Source organism: Linepithema humile, chromosome 3 (assembly GCF_040581485.1).
Source record: "Linepithema humile isolate Giens D197 chromosome 3, Lhum_UNIL_v1.0, whole genome shotgun sequence".
Lineage (NCBI taxonomy): Eukaryota > Metazoa > Arthropoda > Insecta > Hymenoptera > Formicidae > Linepithema > Linepithema humile.
The window spans coordinates 15,629,143-15,647,064 of record NC_090130.1 but is presented as its reverse complement, the minus strand read 5'-3'; the positions used below and the strand labels follow the sequence as shown (position 1 = coordinate 15,647,064).

Here is a 17,922-nt window from a genome sequence, read left to right as displayed (position 1 = left end):
TCGAGTCGATTTATGCCAACTTCATCGCAGAAATCAAGCACTCTTCTCGCAATGTGCGGTCGAGCATAAACAAAAAGTCAGGGCGGAGAAATCACAAAAGATCTGCAGACATTTCCTTCGGATGCAAAACAATTGATTGAAAAATAATGGTTCGAGTTTGCGACGGTGCACGGTATAAACAAAAAATTGTAGCTTATTGGGATCAAAAGCGTACGAAAGTACAGAGTCTCCTCTTTAAAATGCTTTTTTATGCATCTCGATACGATGATTTTTCGCTGAGAGATTCGCATTTGAAGTAAGAATCTGCCTTTTTCTTCAAATGCGAATCTCTCGGCGAAAAATCATCGTATCGAGATGCATAAAAAAGCATTTTAAAGAGGAGACTCTGTACTTTCGTACGCTTTTGATCCCAATAAGCTACAATTTTTTGTTTATACCGTGCACCGTCGCAAACTCGAACCATTATTTTTCAATTTTGCATGCTCGCGCTTTGTCATCCGCCATTTTCAATAAATTTATTTTGCAACATTGAAATAAATTGATTCTTAAAGTAGAGATTTTTAGCTTCATTTCCATATTTTATAGAACTTTCTATCTTTATTATTTACGAAGTTATCGTCAGTTGAAATTTGATGAATTTTTCCCACATTTTCAGTGTACCGCTTTTTTTTCGGGTGAGTGTACTTAAAGCTATTTATATAAAGTCGGAAAACACACGCTAACCGTCGACAGCGAAAGAACAATTCTGTAAAAATTATCGAATCGCGTAACCGTAAGAAACGGAACAACGACTATTGATAAATCTACGTTTCAATAGCACAGGAGTACAAGCTTTCACTTCGTCGCGAGTTATTAACTCGTGAAAAGCCGTACGCCGAATTGCTCTGAAACGTAGATTTATCGATGTTCTATGTGACTTTCCTTCTTCTTCTTCTTCTTCACTTTCCTCTTCTCGTCCCTCTCGCTCTTTTTGCAATATTAATTCTCTTATACTATTAAAATTGACTAAGCATGAGTTTGCAAAGTTTAGGGTTATACCCTTTACTTTGCAAACTTCGTGCGTGAGTCCTTCCGGTGTGCGAACAACGTAAGCATAAAATTTCGGGCCACCGGATACAAACGCCTCGATGTAACTACCGGACCCATAGCTTTCGAGTTCGTTCGTCATATCGCCCAAAAAATTACCCGTACGCGGCTCGTATTCGGAAGGATCATCGCTGCTTACATAAATGCAAGAATCGGTATCGTAATATAAAACGCGTCGATCTAAGCGTTCTAAATATTTATACAACACTAATCGCGCTAGCGCCGTCGTGTACGCCGCTAAAACGACGTTGGTAAGAGGCGAGGGAACGTCGGCCTCTTCCCGCAGTCGCCATGAAACATACATCGCATCTTCGTTTACCGGCAGTATTTCGGTTATTTCATGTTTGGGACTTGTGAGCAAACTCGCTAATCGTTGCTGAGTTTTTACGATTTCGGTATTCGTTAGGTTGGGTCGTTGGCCGAATTTCCCCCAAAAAGAATTTAAACACAACTTCGCGACCGAACGTAATCCCGAATTTTTCGCGATATTGTTACTTTCGAGAACGATACCTTCGGTTTCCTCGTAATCGCGAAGATATCGTTCTTTAGCCTCGTCATCGGTACATTCACTCGGCCACCCGCTGGCTTCTTGTTTTAATTTTAAAAATGTATTAATATATTCGGCGAATAACCCACCCTGCCGCGTACCGTGATCGTAGCGTGTTGCGTTGTACTGCCAAATCTCGCTAACCTCCGACACGAAATAACCTTTTTCAAGCGCTTTGCGCAATTCGCACGATACCCATGTACCCGTAAATTCACGTTCGGAAGGCCTGTGTGTACAATCTTCGCGTGAAAATGTTTCGCAGCAACTGCGGCACAACGCGAATAACAATTTTCCGCGTACGCGATACGGTAACACGGGGTGAAAGAGATCGCGCGGTGCGAGTACTTTGCAACGTACGAGGCCTTCGACGGAGTCGAAATTGTAATTCGGGCCTTCTCCGATTAGCACCGAACATTCCTCCCCGACATACACCGTGGGATGTCCGATCGGAAAAGTACCCGTTTTTAAAACATACGGATACAGAGAACATACATCGATGTATCGTATCTTCTCTGTACCCGTAATTTCATATCGAGTCGCGACATTCCCCGTACGGCCGCCGTAAAACGCATCGCGCGGATTGAGCGGTTTGTTTTCAACCATTTGATGGTGCTGTAAATATTCCCGCATTACGCTATTTACAGCCAGCGCACGATCGAAATCGCACTCCCATTTCTCCGTCACCGTGTATCCGCGTTTTCTAAGACGATATGTCGTTGCGACGGTCTGCTCATAACGCAAATCGATCGTATCCCTACGTTCACTGTTTACGGAGAGGTTACTGTCGCGGTTGATTCTAAAGCACGACGGGCAACCGTGCCAAAAACATCCGTGAAATTGAAACACGTGATGTCGCGTTACGCCGTTTTCTAACGATTCGTAATATCCGTCGACGAGTGTGCCGTCGAGTACGCGATATTCGCGGGTACGCCCTGCGTGAATAATAGGATGTCCGAGCTCTCGCTCCATCCACACCAGCCAACGCAGTGCTTTGCGCGATTGCGTATTCGCGTGTCTGTACCCACCCGGTGGAATTATACCAATCTCGCTTTCACGCAGAAAGTTTTTTCTAAAAACCCTCATACACGTGGAAGCGATTGTTGTACATTCCTCGAACGGGCACACTTTTCCGCGCCTCAGGAAAATTTTCCTAAAAGCCATGCACGCTCGTCTAAGAATATCCACGTCGTTGCGACAATAGCGCGATATCTCGAGTTGAAAATCAAAAATATAATTCGCCCGGGTTAACTCGTCGTGCCATGCTAAAAACTGTTCGCGTTCTTTCGTATTCATAGTTTCCGGAGAGTAATACTCGACGCCCGGCAACGGTCCTACATAGAATTGATTATCGAGCGTGTTAAATAAATGCGGAAAGACGCCTTTATCCAAAGTATTCGCCAGCCCGAAAGCCTTTGGTAATTCGGATAACCGCATCGGCATATAATTAACACTGTCGATAAATTTCGTATTTCCTACCGTTAGTACTATGATTTTAGTACCGCTCAAAATTACACGAGGTTCTGTCGAAATACCGCTTTCTACTAAATATCGGAGGATAAATTGCGCGTCGAACGATTTTGCGTTATGAGCAATACAAATTATTTTTTTAAAATATGTCGTCGGACGCGTCGCGAAATTTACAAATTCTTTAACAGGATCGTGACGAAATGTAAATTCGCGGATACCGCACCAACGACACCGCACCGACATATCTTCTATTTCCGCGCACGATTCGCAAATCTGCTGCGCGACGCAGAGAGTGGGCACGTGAATTTTTACATTAGCGGTACCTCGAAGCGTTTCATCCTGTCGTGTTTCGAAATCGTAAAACAAATGCGGAGCGGTTTTCTGTTTTCGACACGTGTTAGTAGCTATACTATGGGGGTTCTAACCCAGGGGCAATGAGGGGGGTGCGGGTGAAGAGGGGAAGAGGGGTAACGGATAACAGTGGAGGGGGTAATAACGTCATCGTTTTGGAGGAGAGGGGGTAAATGTGGAGTGGTAGGGGTATCAGATTACAATAATTTCCGGAAGATAAGGATTGTTAATACAAATCGCGAGATATGGATTCCCGGAAAAGATAAGGATTGTTTATTGGAAAGAGAACTCTGTTTACATCCTATGGTTTTTTTCTACACATCAAAGTAGAGCGCCATGTTGTTGGAATCGCAATGTTTATAGTATGTAGGTTCGTGCAGGTTTACGGATTGCGTCATCGCTGTATTTTAGAACAAAAGCCCATAGCAACAGGCAGCCACGTCAACATTTTTCGGCGCCATGTTGTTAGATTTCAATTTTGTATGCAACAAAATAATTCCCGGAAGAGATAAGATGAGGATTGTTAATACAAATCGATAGTTTTAATCAGTGTCGTGTGCAACAAGCGGGTATATAAGGCCCGCGAAGAACGAGTGGTATAACAGTCGAAATGTTCATCGCGCTATTGGACGAACGTGACATTCTGAGCTTGTCCGCGGAGCAATTAGAAATCGTGCCGAAAGTGATTCTTATAAAAAACTTTGCTCGGTTTGTGGATCACGTGTGGGATAGGCTACCGGATCATTTAAGAGCGGATCCGGAAGTGCAAGGTTATCGTCGGTGCTCGTTGCACTACAACCAGTCGTGGCAGCGTGACCACATCGACGGGCCCCCACCGTACAGGAAAGATTGCACTCTGTGCAAACTGAAATAGGTAAAGTACACATTTTTAAAATATCTTTAATACACATTTTTCGAATGCGTAATAACTAATTGGATATTTTTTTATTTTAATAATTTTTATTTATTACAGAGATGGAAGACAGTCTCGCCTTACGAGAGGAAAATCTGAGTACTCTCACAGATTGGTTAACAACATGTCGGAAATGTAGAAGGAAGTATAAAAGCAGTGAGGAAATAATTGAAAAGTATACAACATTTCCTGCATTCATTAAACCATATATTCCGGATACTATATTTCGACAACAATTTATCGAATGGACGAGTGAAATTGACGACAGTGTACTAGAATATTCCGAGGAGGAATTTTCGACGTTTTTAATAGAATCTATCCTGCCGATATTGATGGAAAAGTTGTGCTCGTTATGCGCTCAGGATAGTCTAATATCAAGGATCTCTTCACACTATTATGACTACATATATTATATGATACCGAAGCAGTATAGATCAGCGATACTGGAAAAAATTAGAAAAATGCATCCAGAGAAGGTGCCGACATCGATACATTTGCACAAAGTACACACAACTCCTCAACATCAAACATCGATCGTACACATTTTGCAGAACCGGGAGAACGGAGTATGCAACACCTCGGTGCAAGAAAAGAATGAACAATGTTTTTGCAGAACCGGGATAACGGAGTATACAACACTGAACCATGTATGCGGAACTAATTATTTTTAATAAATATTATTTATCAATAAAATAATTTGAATTATTATTCCTGTGCCTCATCTTATTCACTGACCTATCCTACTGCGAGATAAGCGCGCGCGTCATGTTACACTACACGATAGAAGGAAACGAGCGGACCAGTGACTATCATTTTTTTTTCTTTTAATTGTGACGAATAATATAGAGTGAATTATTTAAGTTATGCATTTATTCTAAACACCAATAATATACTTATGTTTTCTTCTTAATACAAATTATCCGCGGTAAAAATATAAATTTAATAGGAACTCTAATCTAAACTTAATATGTAATTTAAGGATGGTAGGTGAAAGGAGAAAAAATTGCAATAAGATTAGTATTAACAAATTTTATTCATATTTTTTTTCATCTATACATTTTTTACAAAAAAAAAAATTGTTTCAACCGAGCCTTTAACGCCTTTCACGATTACGAGGAGGGACGGGAGGCGCTTGAGTCGTTCTCGGACGAGGCTCGACCACAGCTATCGGCTTGTGGTACACTCCGCAATCCTTACACTTCTCGTATTCGGAATTTTTTCTATTCTGATCACGCTCCATTTTTCTATACTTTTTTCTCCACCGCGTGCACACTTTGAACTGATAAATTTCTCTCTTCCGCACACCTTATATACAGCTCGACGCAAAAACGTCAATTTCGCTGTAGTAATAAACGTTAAAAGACGTTTGATAGATGTTAAAAGTGGTTTAAGTAATGTTGAAAAGATGTACAAAAGATGTTAAAAGTTGTACGTAAGACGTTCAACAATACGTTAAAAGATATACGATAGACGTTCGATAGAGGTTCAAAGACGTACGATAGACGTTGAATAAATGGAAATATGATACGCTGGCCTATCGTCCTAGCGAAACCTTAGATCCACGATTACTGTTCCTCGAAAAGGAAATGCTACTGTCGAGCGAGTTATCTCGTCTTCGACATATTATTGTAAACTATAGTGGATATCGATACGAATGTTAGTTAGCGACGAATAGCTTAGCACCTATCGTCCTAGCGAAACCTTAGATCCACGATTACTGTTCCTCGAAAAGGAAATGCTGCTGTCGAGCGAGTTATCTCGTCTTCGACATATTATTGTAAACTATAGTGGATATCGATACAAATGTTAGCTATCTGTGAACATAATTAGATTATAATAAGATTTAGCGGCATCTTTGATGTAAGGGTATATAAGCCGGGATTAACTATTGCATCGACGTATTAACTTCTCAAGGCTCGAGTGGAACGTAGGAAATCATCCGGGAGCTAATTATTCGTTTTAAAAATGTCTAGTTTGCGGAAAATTATTGATTCGTGTTTGCGATTGGCGTGTAACTTAAACGGGCTATACATCGATAATTATTTATCATCGTTATCCGACAACGACGATAATAATTATGCGGTATTCGCAAAGTTTGCGGGTGCGTGCCCTAGTGCGGTGCTCGCGGTTTTATTCCGTTTGGGACATTTTTCGATTTATCTGCAGCTCTTGATTATTGCTGGCGAAATAATCGAGACAAGGCGAGCGTTCAACGACAACGAGGAAGAGGATGTGGGAGGCTATATCATCAGGCTGTCGAATTGCTATCATGGTGCGGTAAAAAATGGTAAGTTTCTATTTTTTTTTTGTATTATGAATATTAAAACAAAGTTTTAAAAAAATTAAAATCATTTTTTTTTTTTTTTTTTTTTTAGGAACGCTACAACATTCAACACCTAAAAAAACCATGGTGGTGGAGGGTGTGGTGCGTGGTACGCGTCAAAACCGTGACGAGCGAGCTACTCGACGTCTCGGGGTAAGACGTCGAGCAGATACCTCGCCTGAGGCCGGACCCTCGTGTAAGTCGCTGTATACATTATTTATATGAAATAACAGCATCGATTTTATATTAGGAAATTTTACAAAAAAAAAATTAATGTTTTAGCTCGCGCTCGAATTGTTCTAACGCCTGAGCTCGTCGATCTCGCGAGCGACGAAGCCGGACCCTCGTGTAAGTCGCTGCATACATTATTTATATGAAATAAAATAACAGCATCGATTTTATATTAGGAAATTTTACAAAAAATTTAATGTTTCAGCTCGCGCTCGAATTGTTCTAACGCCTGAGCTCGTCGATCTCGCGAGCGACGAATCGACGAGCTCACTTCGCGAGGAGGAGGAAGAGCAGGAAGAAGAATTACAGACTGAGGAAGAGGAATTACAGACTGAGGAAGAGGAATTACAGACTGAGGAAGAGGAGAGGTATTATGAAGGAGGGGATGAGGAAGGCTACGCGCAAGACGGATGGGGAATGGGTGACAGAGGTAAGAAAGATTGAAAATTTTTAGTTACTTTTATGCTCGAATTTTATTTTTTTAAACAATAAAATTTTCACAGGATACAGCCCCCCTGTGATTTCTTACTCTCCCGATTACAATTATCAAACGGGGGAGTAAAGTAAAAAGAAGAAAATCGAGAGGTGAGTTGATTTAACACTACAAATTTTTTCGATTTTATATTTTCATACTCAAATTTTTTTAATTAATTCATTAATTTTTAATTTTGACTTTTTGCAGTTCAAACAGGTGGTGGTGGAGAAGAAGAGTCGGAGGAAAACTTGGTCGGGCGAGGTTCCTGCGGCGCGCTTTCGAAGTCGTCGGTTTCGCCAGTCGATTCCTCGCGAGGAAAGAACGGAGGAAACGAGGCAAGCGGAGGGATATCGATGCGGCGGCGGTGGAAAGGCGTCGGAAAAACATTTTTTATACAATTGAAAAAATTCTGTTCGCTCAAATGTACATATATTTTTTTTAGTTTTTTAATAAATATTATTTATATTAAATAAATTAATTTTTCATTTTTTTTACCAGACTCTTTCCCCATCCTATTCAACGTCCTATTTTACTGCGAGATAAGCGATAGACCATATTATATGGTGGATTATGTGATGGGTAAAAGGTGGAATAAAAGTCATACGAGTGTGATACACATCATTTTATTAGCATAAATCATAGTTGTTTTACACGTTTGTTACGCTCAAACCACCACTTGTACAATTTGCAAACATTCCGCATAGCGCAATGTCTCGTGTGATACGCGCAGCGCAAGGTTCCGATTACATCCAAGTTCGTCAGGCGTGCGATATCTTCGTAATCCGCATCTATTGTTTCAATCTCTACATCATCTTCCAAAATCTCGCACAACCACTTTTTCTTCTCGAGTCCTTTCACGTATATCAGAGACGGTTCCGTACCAATGGCATTGTTGATAAGACTTTTCATCTGACTGTACGAGACGTGTCCATCTTCCCATCGGAAGCCGTGGTGGTGTATCCGTAACCAACACGCCAGCGATTTTTCCGATTTCGTCAACAGATACCACGGTACGTGTTCACGAAATACGTAATGAGATAACGTTTCGCCATCGCGAAGTACCGCTACCTCTTTCACGATAAAAATGTTGTTGAACGCGTAACCTTGCAGATCGACGAAAATTGGTACGTCAGACATCATCGTCGACCGTCGGAAAACTGACATGTCCGCGTACGCATCTCCAATTTATAACTTTTCACACGAGTCTGCGCACAATGTTGTTCAGCGGATTATATTCGACCATTCGATCGTGTATAATGAGACAATAGGCGGTGGTGTTGGCCGGTATATTTTCCTTACAATCAAATTCTATTCGCACGTCAACGGTGGCGCTCTTGACAGAGTCGTTTTGTCGCGAACAATCTATGACTACGAACGGACCGGCTTTCGAGAATTCATCGATGTCCAAATACGTATCGTCCTGTCCATAATAAGCTTTGCGGAAACGCGCATACATATTGTACAGTATAGCGTATCGATTTCTGTCGAAATCCAAATTCATGTCGTCGTACGGATAAAAATCTGAATTCAGATGCAGTCTCACATTGGTGAGTTTACAAGCGTCAAATTGCGTAGCGTTTTCAGACAGTACGTTTTTTCGACCGGTTTGGAGAGCGAAGATTACGTATCGCGGTTTTTCCAATTGCGTCGCGGCTTTGACCGCCCAGGAATGCTTCGTTGTATTCTGCAGCAGAGGAAACTCGTACAGATCCCACAAACGGAAGCACACGCTCAGATATCTTCCGCTTTCCAAAGTTCGAAGAAGAGACAGCTTGTTGACTTCGCTCAGAGATACGTGAGGCATTCGCCACTGTATCTTGAGTAGCTCGATCGTCGGATTCGCACCGGCTCGTCCAACGAGAGAATTGTTATCGTTGCGCGATCGTATCAATACAAGTTCGTGACGAGCGTTGATTACAATCCGTTTGTAGTCCTCGCAGAATCCTAAAAGAGTATTGAGCGGAACGCAAAAATTAAAGTTTCCATCGAGCAACGAATATCCATCCGGATTCCACGATGCGTATTTCAGCGTCTTGCTCTTCTCCGTCGTCAGCGATACATAGTTTTTGATCGTGCTCGTTATTCCAACGTTTCTGTTACGATCGATTTCAACTCCGTCGAGCTCGTATCGCATTTCATCAAACATGAACGCGACACAATTATTTCCCATTATACACACGTTATCTCTATTCTCATCGGCAGAAGTAACGAGTTTTCCTTCAACGTAGAGAAAACTCTCACACGGTAACGTGTACAAATCCTGTTGCTGTATCGGTATTCGTATCTCGTCGCTGTGTCCCAACGTCGTGTTAGCGTACGGATTGTACGTGTGCATCTCATATTTCACGATACGCTCGTCGAAGACGGGCTCGTCAGCGATGTCGAGTATATCCATCTCTTTAAACGTTTCTCACAACGAATCCCAACGATTTTAAAAAGTTTACGTTCGTCGTACTGAGCCTCTTGAATGGCGATGTTTTCCCAATTTTCGTTGTTCTCTCAATCACTCGCTGTTCGTTCAACACGAGCATTTCCTCGCACCACGTCGCCGCAAGTGTAGTCTGATGGTAATCTCCTCTCCGCGAAAATCGATCAATCGTCCGTCTTGATCCACCACACGCAAGGTGATATCGGTAACGCTCCTCGCGATGACCGGAAGGTAAATGATTTGCGCCGGTGTTTCCGAGACTTTATATCCCGGAGGCACGTTCGGTGAAAATTCGTGTATCGTGTGCACCGACCTGTCGTTGGCGTACGCACCCGTGGTTATGCTGCATTCCACTCGAATAATGTTTACGTTGACGATGTTTACCGAGGAATCTGATTCGTGCAACTTTCTCGGTTCCAGTATACGACCCGTCGAAAATCCAAACAGCGGTCCGATGGTATTCGGTTTGGCGAAATTTATTCGAAAAGCGCACATGATTTCACTCTTCATGGTATTAACGTTGGGACGTAGTGACAATGGATAATCTTGCTCTTCACTTTTTCCTCGTTTTTGCAGTATCGCGCGTTTCAGATAAGAAGCAATGGCGTCCAATTCGTACGATCCTTCGGGAATTGTAATTTCTTCGTCATTGTCGTCGAAATAAAATTTATTGTTCGCTACCGTCACGTTCGGAATCGTGTTGTAGGTCTCCATCGTGGTTAGGCCGAGCTCGTAGTCCCCATCGCTCAAGTCTATCGGTGGAAAATAATCCACCGTGAGAACGCTGCTTTTACCGCTTAGAGTGAGCGTCAGCGACATTGTCGAGATTCCATCGACGACTGATGTCGATCGATGGCGGATCGATTTTTATATCTATTTTCTGAAGGAACAGGAGGCACAATTGTCCGCAGATCGTTTGATCGTACGTCTGGTAGACCGTGCGATTGTACGTTATCGTTGTATCGGTGTCTCCGAGGTAGCGTGTAAGCTCCTTCGGCGGTTGCAAATTGCCAAAGCTGTCAAAGTATACGGCGCGATCGCCTCTCTTGGCGTACGCCACCCAATGCGTGCCCGGCCCGTCGACATCGTCCAAATTCACGATACCGCTCTCATTTTTATGTATCTTGTCGGGTAAAGCGTTACGCATGTAGACACCTCGGAAATACGGTATTCGCATACGCTTCGCTATTTGTAACAACTGTAGATTGGTGGTGGCACCCGTGGGCATCTCTATCGTTTTTTCGACGTTTTTTTTTTCTCTTCAATCCTTTGCCCCGCTTGTACGGAGCGAGATAAATCCCCCGTCCTTCCATTGCTTTATTGTGACGTTTCGTCTCTTCGAGTTGTCGTCGCGCGGCCTTAGAGTCGTTCACCGCCTTTGCAACACCCGCCGCTCCACCGGCAAGCGAACCGATGACTCCCAAGAGCGGTAACAACGGTAACATACCACCGCGTTTCGCCGTCGGAAGCGTTCTCCTCTTGGTCTTCTTCTTCTTTCTCTTTGTCATACCCATCCCCAATTTCGTCTTTGCTTTCATAGCAGCCCATACGGCGGTAGCAGCAGCCCTCTCACCGAGAGTCGCGTCCGCAGCGGTGATCCGCACCCGCGCTTTATCGGCGAGAACGCGATCGGCTGCGTGGCAGTCCGCTGATTCGCGGTTTTGCGAGTACGCGATGTCGTGATCGCGACACGCCGCGTCCAACGGATTGATACCTCGATCCCCTCGCGCGAGTCGTTTCCGCAGACGAGTCCCCGGCCCGCAAAATTGGTAGCCGGGTATATGCAGCTCCAACGGTAGTCGATTTATCACACTGTTCAGTAAACCGGCACCCTTGTATCGTTTCATAGAGCGCGAATTCTAACGTATCGCGTGTAAATCATATTTCCAACTGAGGTGTGTTTCGACAGCGCTCACCTATAAATAGGAGGCGCGTATCGATCATTAACCAGTACCGCTCTTTCCAACAACCGATGCTGCGCACTCGTCGCGTAATAACAAGGATGAGAAAGAGTCTGGTAAAAAAAAAATGAAATTTGTACAACAACCGTACACGATCCGTGTGAAAAACATGGATGATAAGACGCAAGGGATTTGTGAGAAGGCGTGCAGACACGGTAAAATGCTGCCAAACACGATACGCGGTATCATTTGCGGTCCCTCGAATTGCGGTAAAACCAATGTAATGATTAGTCTGCTGGAAAGTCCGAACGGTGTACGTTTCGAAAACGTGTACGTGTACTCGAAATCGTTGAATCAACCAAAGTATCGATATCTCGAAAGATTGCTCGGATCAATCGATGAAATCGGCTACTTTACATTCTCGGACAACAACACAATTGTACCGCACAGCGAGGCGTTACCGAATTCCGTATTCGTCTTCGACGATATAGCGTGCGACAAGCAGAATGCGATACGTGAGTACTTTGCTATGGGTCGACATTCGAAGGTCGATTGTTTTTATCTATGCCAAACGTATGCAAAAATACCGAAACATCTCGTGCGCGACAACGCGAATTTACTCGTAATATTCAAGCAGGATGGAACAAACCTTAAGCACGTCTACAACGATCATGTGAATACGGACATGACGTACGAAGATTTCGGTACATTGTGTCACGCATGTTGGCAGCACAAGTACGGATTTTTAGTGATAGACAAGGATAGTGCGATTAACGATGGACGTTACAGACGTGGTTTTAACGAGTTTGCGGTACCGCGGAATGGTTAGTTGTTCTCGAGACGTTGACGATGACGCTTGACACGAAAGATATCGACGAGAGGGAGAAGATCGCGAAGGAAATCGCTCGTACGAGCGAGTCGATTCGCAAGAAGCATCGGACGTTGAAGACGGGTAGAGTGGAGCAAGAGGTGCAATTGGAGAAACGGTTGAAACCGATCGTAGAGCCGTTGAAACGAATCGTCGAGAACATCAAGGGTGACGATGATTCGGTTGACGATCTCGAGATTAAAAACGAACCGGACATCAAACGAAAGCGGACAAGCTCTGAGAAGAAGAAGAAAATCAAGCGTACCTCGTTGACGACACCGATGCGGACCCCATTGACGCCACCGATACAAGCCTCGACTCCGTTCCAGCCGCAAAAATTGGTGTTTGAAGCGCCGACATATTTACCGACCGAAAACGTGTTCGAAACCACGGACCCGTCTTTCGTAACATCCGTGAGACAGACGATGCAAACGTCCGATGGTCGGGAAGCTCTGTACGGCCAAATGGGTCCGCTGGGTCAAGAGTACATCGGGGAGCTCTTGAGCGGTGACAAGAAGAGAGGGATCGACAACGTGTACGGCGTATACTTCAACGATGCGGGAACGTTTCTCGGAGACAAGGTCTTCGACATTGATAAAGATGACAATGTGATCGTGGACGGTGTGAAATACGCTGGCACACCCGGCCTGTTCGAATTAATATTCAAAAGACTTCCCGACGATACGCTGTGTACGGAGGATGACAAACAAAAGTACAAGAGCATACTACTCGCTACTAACGCTCACAGACGCGGTCATAACGCGCATTTACCTGTTTTGGGAAACAAAGGATACAAATACAAACATATCATCACACCTCTGATATCTAAGAAAGGTGGAGGTGTTGCACATCTCGACAAGAGAGGTGTGGGTCGCACGTTACCCAAGTGTAACGTACCACAGACCATGACTGTGACCGACAACGCGGTCGATTACGTGCACTGGGATGATCCGAACGAATTGGTGGATCGCCTTCGATTGCTGGACGCCTCCCGTCAGGCGGGAAACAACGCGCACGATAACGAGTTTCTCTCGATTATCGAGGAACTGCGCGAAGCCGGTCTGATTATAAATTAATCACAGCTTTTCAACTATCGCCAGTATTGCTCGTGTGATGCTACAGGAATGTCTATCAACAAATTCGGACTACAGTTAGGAGGAGGAAGCGTCAGGGTGACGAGACAGAGCGGCGGAGTCTCGAAGAATTACGTGCGCGAGAATTGTCTCTGCAAGGATGGTGAGGTTTTCAATGCCAAGTCACGCGTGATCAGACATCTCGCCGACCCTGAAGCGGACACCGACGCTGTCAACAAGCTGCATCTGGATCATCACCTCAAGCTTATGAGCGATCGTGCGAATCGAGATCGTATGCTCTGTGAAAATTTTAAGCGAGAAGTACTTTCGCGACTCGAAGATTTGGAGAATACCGAGCGGACCTGGAAGAGAGACCACGACGATTACATCGAGACCAGATACGTGGCGTTGGAACGACAGATTCACGATCTGAGAGGTCTCCTCGACGAGAGTGTGGCGCTACTCGATGGAAGAGCACAACTTTTGCATCAATATCGGTAGGATAGATTCTTTCAAAAACACCGAAAATTCCTCCTCGGAGTCTTCTAGTACACTGTCGTAACAAGCTGCAAAAATTTCATCGAATACTACGATGATGCGATGAAGAAGAAGAAGAAGCAAAACGAATCACAATGAGCAAGAAGGAAGCGGTGAGCCTGGAGAGGAGATCGCTCGTGGACGAGCTCCACGCACCGGCGAGAAGAAACTTTACGCGTCGGCCAGTCGTCGTGAAAGGATACGACGATTTGTGGCAGGCTGACATTGTCGAGATGAGACCGTACTCGCGATCCAACGGCGGCTGCAACTACATTCTAACCGTTATCGATGTGCTGAGCAAGTACGCGTGGGCCGTGCCCTTAAAGACCAAAGGTGGAATCGAAACGTCCAAAGCATTTTCCGCGATATTTAGGGAGAGAATTCCGAAAAACTTGCAGACCGACCATGGAAAAGAATTTTACAACAGAGATTTCCAAAATCTTGTCAAGAAACACGGCATCAATCATTATTCGACATACTCGGTCATGAAGGCTTCGGTGGTGGAACGATTCAATCGCACGTTGAAGAACGAAATGTGGAAGTTTTTTACGCTCGCGGGATCGTACAAGTGGATCGACGATTTACCGCAATTGGTCTCGGAATACAACGGTGGTAAACATCGTACGATCGGTATGCGTCCGATCGATGTCACTCCCGCGATCGCAAAGGGACTCTTGAACACCGTGTACAGTAACATAAAAATTGCTGCACCGGCGAAATTCAGGGTGGGTGATTCGGTGCGCGTGAGCAAATTCAAAACTGTATTCGAGAAAGGATACACGCCGAATTGGTCGACGGAGGTGTTTAAGATCGCCACGGTGCAACGTACCAATCCTGTGACGTATCTGATTAAAGATTATCGCGGAGATCAGGTCGCGGGAGGCTTTTACGAGCACGAATTGCTCAAGACCGCTCAACCCGACGTTTATCTCGTGGAGAAGGTGTTGCGCCGAAAGGACGATAAGGTGTTTGTAAAGTGGTTGGGATTCGACAATTCGCACAACTCTTGGATAAATAAAGACGATGTATTGTAATAAACTGTGTATATTTTACATTGTATTATAATAAACTATTATACATATATATACAATGGTGTTCTTTATTACTACAATATGTTACAATATATATACATTTAAAAACTAATAACAATAATACATAAAATATTAAACTATGTAAATTACTACGCATTATTTACAAATGTATCTCGCGATGTCCCCATGGTAGAGTGTCGGTGGAACCGGATACGACGTGCCGCTTATCGTCGTACGGACTGAGCGCGAGCTTCGACTCCGACACGGTGTACACCTCGTGCAACTTTGAGCGGATGCACGATTGACGCCGCGTCAGCTCGATTTCGGCGTTGAGACACCGAGTGTAATCGTCGAACGTTATCGTTCTAGCGACTACACTCTTTTTTACACCTTTAACCTTTTTGGTGTCTTTTTGACCGGTGACTCTCAACGCGTACATCTTCGCTCTCAGTCCGACAAATTCCGTCATGATCGCGCCGTTGTTCTCGTCTTTCATCAGACCGGGTACTTTCTTGTTGGCGCGCGGCATACCGTAAACGTTGTCCTCGGAGTAGTCGCTCGTGTCGAATTTGGATATATCGCGTTTCATATCCCGATACGCGTCCTCGCAGTGCAGAAAGTATATCAGACTGTCGGTATCGGTGTACATAATTTTGCAATTGTTGCGGTAGAGAGGCGCCATGTACTCGTAGTGAAACTCGTACAAGCAGGTCTTGGATATGTCGAGGATGCACATACCCACGTAGATCGGCTTGTCGAATTTCACTTCGAGTTTTCGCAACTCTACGGCGATCAGATCCTCCGAGAACACGCTTCGGCTGTGGAAATTCGGTTTCGCGATCATAGCCTCCGCTCCGTACCGTCCCTCCCACTGTGTAACGAGTCGTACATCCGTGTGATTTCGCACATTCTCCATGGTTTTGCCGAAAACGGCGTTGTTCATCAATTTGTATAAATTTTTCTCGAAATCGTTTGTCGCCCGTGTCCGAAACTGTGTATTTAGTTCTATGTATCCGCGGAGCCACGGAGATTGCGCGAATTGCAGTACGCGGTGAATCTTTGCAATTCGCAGACCGTGTCGCACGCATTGCTGCAGATTACGGTAGTGGATGACATAACGCTGCTTATCGCACAGCGTGGCGAGTAATTTGATCTCCCGCTTGCCGGGCGGCTTATCACGCGTCGGGCAGAACGGCAGATCGGAGTGCGCGTCGTGAAGATTCACCGGGTACTCGAGATCGACTTCCAGCACATAACCGGTAGCCGAATCGGATGCAACGGACATTACGTTAAAGTTTTCGACATCATCGACCCATCGAAATTTGGCGTAGGGCAACGGTTGACACATCGCCCAGCCGTACAAGTTGTTTACATCATAGTACATTAGGTACGACGACGGTTCCGATGGGTCGTAGGATGGCATGTATTTGTTGTTGGCGGCGGCGTATCGGTTGGAGCATTGGCTGAGACCACCGCGTATACCGCGCTCGACAAACAGCACCATATCGATGTCCGTGAGCAACTCGAATTTTACACACGTGTACTTCAACATAGCGTCCCACGTGTATCCCGGTAGAGTGTAGTAATGAGCGGGATCTAAACCGTAACTCTTTATAGACATGTTTCGAAAATTTTGAAAAATATCCGCCAACAAAAGAACGTCTGTTTTCAAATACAAATCGCTGTATTGGCCTAGATCTTCGATCGAAAAAGTTTGCCAGACGTTTGTCGCGTGCGCGTAATCACTCTCGGATACCGTTTCTCCGGTGAGCGAGCTGTAAAACGATTCGCGCGATGGCAGGCTTGTGTCCCGGAGCTTGTCGACGCTGTCGACGTACTCGTAGGGAAACACACCTTTCCGAGTAAGCAAATTGAAATGTTCCGCGGATAAATGATTGAATTCCGATCGTGTAATCTTTAATTCATCCACAGTTAAATATGATGCCAATTTGTCGAGACTTGTACTGAGAAATTTAAACGAATCAATAAACCGTAATTTTATACACAATTTTGATTTTTGATCCATGGTATCTTTAACATTTTTTGTAAAAGAAATGTATCGCTCTTTCGTCAGCGGTAACAATTCGACGTTGCCTTCAAAGGCATTGGCAACGTCTTTAATAATGAAATGCGCGTCGTAACCGGATAAATTGTGAAATATCACCGGGATAACGTGGGAGTCTTTGTAATTTAGATTGCACGACGAGTGCGCGGCACCGCGGTAACGCCCGGTGAGATGACAATGATCGCGCACCCGCGTATCGTCCGGCGTAAACGGTTTCTCGCACACGTGGCACGTCGCGGTGCTACGGAATTTTTCCGATTCTTCCCGCGTAAGATCCGCCATGGGGACGACGGTGGTGAGGATCGCTTTCACACGGCGCGCCAAATCGTGAAGTTCGTTGACGAACCACGTCACGCAATCCTCACCGCGATACGACTTAAAACTAGATAAAGAATTATCGTACGTGCAACTTACATAAAATCCTACGCTATAGGCTCTGTGATGTTGGTAGGCGTAAGTAGTACCGTCCTGATCCACCTTTTTCTCGAGCGTACATTCGAGATCGGCGTACACTACGAACGGGAGCCGCTCCTTCCGATTGTAATTCCGGAACGTCAGCCACTCGTCGTCCTCGCTGGGGAGAACGACGGCGCAGTCCAGTGGCGTAGCCAGGGGGGGGGGCTGTG

General features: G+C 44.7%; 3 protein-coding genes and 1 long non-coding RNA gene across 5 annotated transcripts in view; 3 read left to right on the top strand and 1 right to left on the bottom strand.

Annotated features, from left to right (window-relative positions):
- The window catches only part of LOC136999074 (uncharacterized), a 37,816-nt gene that overhangs the window by 10,531 nt on the left and 9,363 nt on the right, over positions 1-17,922 (top strand). The window lies entirely within an intron of this gene.
- Positions 688-3,431, bottom strand: LOC136999070 (uncharacterized). Its single transcript, XM_067352533.1, has one exon. It carries the CDS (start codon positions 3,341-3,343, stop codon positions 755-757), a length of 2,589 nt encoding a protein of 862 aa, XP_067208634.1. The 5' UTR covers positions 3,344-3,431; the 3' UTR covers positions 688-754.
- On the top strand, positions 6,753-7,929 carry LOC136999073 (myelin transcription factor 1-like). Of its 2 annotated transcripts, XM_067352538.1 has the most exons (5): positions 6,753-6,883; positions 6,970-7,035; positions 7,124-7,348; positions 7,422-7,503; positions 7,601-7,929. In XM_067352538.1, exons 1-4 carry the CDS (start codon positions 6,772-6,774, stop codon positions 7,478-7,480), a joined length of 462 nt encoding a protein of 153 aa, XP_067208639.1. In that variant the 5' UTR covers positions 6,753-6,771; the 3' UTR covers positions 7,481-7,503; positions 7,601-7,929. The 2 variants fall into 2 exon arrangements, with proteins under 2 accessions (XP_067208639.1, XP_067208638.1); XM_067352537.1 differs by having other exon boundaries at positions 7,422-7,929.
- LOC136999071 (uncharacterized) lies at positions 11,927-13,974 on the top strand. Its single transcript, XM_067352534.1, has one exon. It carries the CDS (start codon positions 12,572-12,574, stop codon positions 13,664-13,666), a length of 1,095 nt encoding a protein of 364 aa, XP_067208635.1. The 5' UTR covers positions 11,927-12,571; the 3' UTR covers positions 13,667-13,974.

Excerpts from the sequence above, each read along its gene's own strand:
- LOC136999073 (XM_067352538.1), top strand. The coding sequence starts at position 6,772 with ATGGTGGTGGAGGGTGTGGTGCGTGGTACGCGTCAAAACCGTGACGAG. Across the intron at positions 6,884-6,969 it reads GCCTGAGGCCGGACCCTCGT|CTCGCGCTCGAATTGTTCTA; the intron begins GTAAGTCGCTGT and ends TTAATGTTTTAG. Across the intron at positions 7,036-7,123 it reads CGACGAAGCCGGACCCTCGT|CTCGCGCTCGAATTGTTCTA; the intron begins GTAAGTCGCTGC and ends TTAATGTTTCAG.
- LOC136999071 (XM_067352534.1), top strand. The coding sequence starts at position 12,572 with ATGACGCTTGACACGAAAGATATCGACGAGAGGGAGAAGATCGCGAAG.
- LOC136999070 (XM_067352533.1), bottom strand. The coding sequence starts at position 3,343 with ATGTCGGTGCGGTGTCGTTGGTGCGGTATCCGCGAATTTACATTTCGT.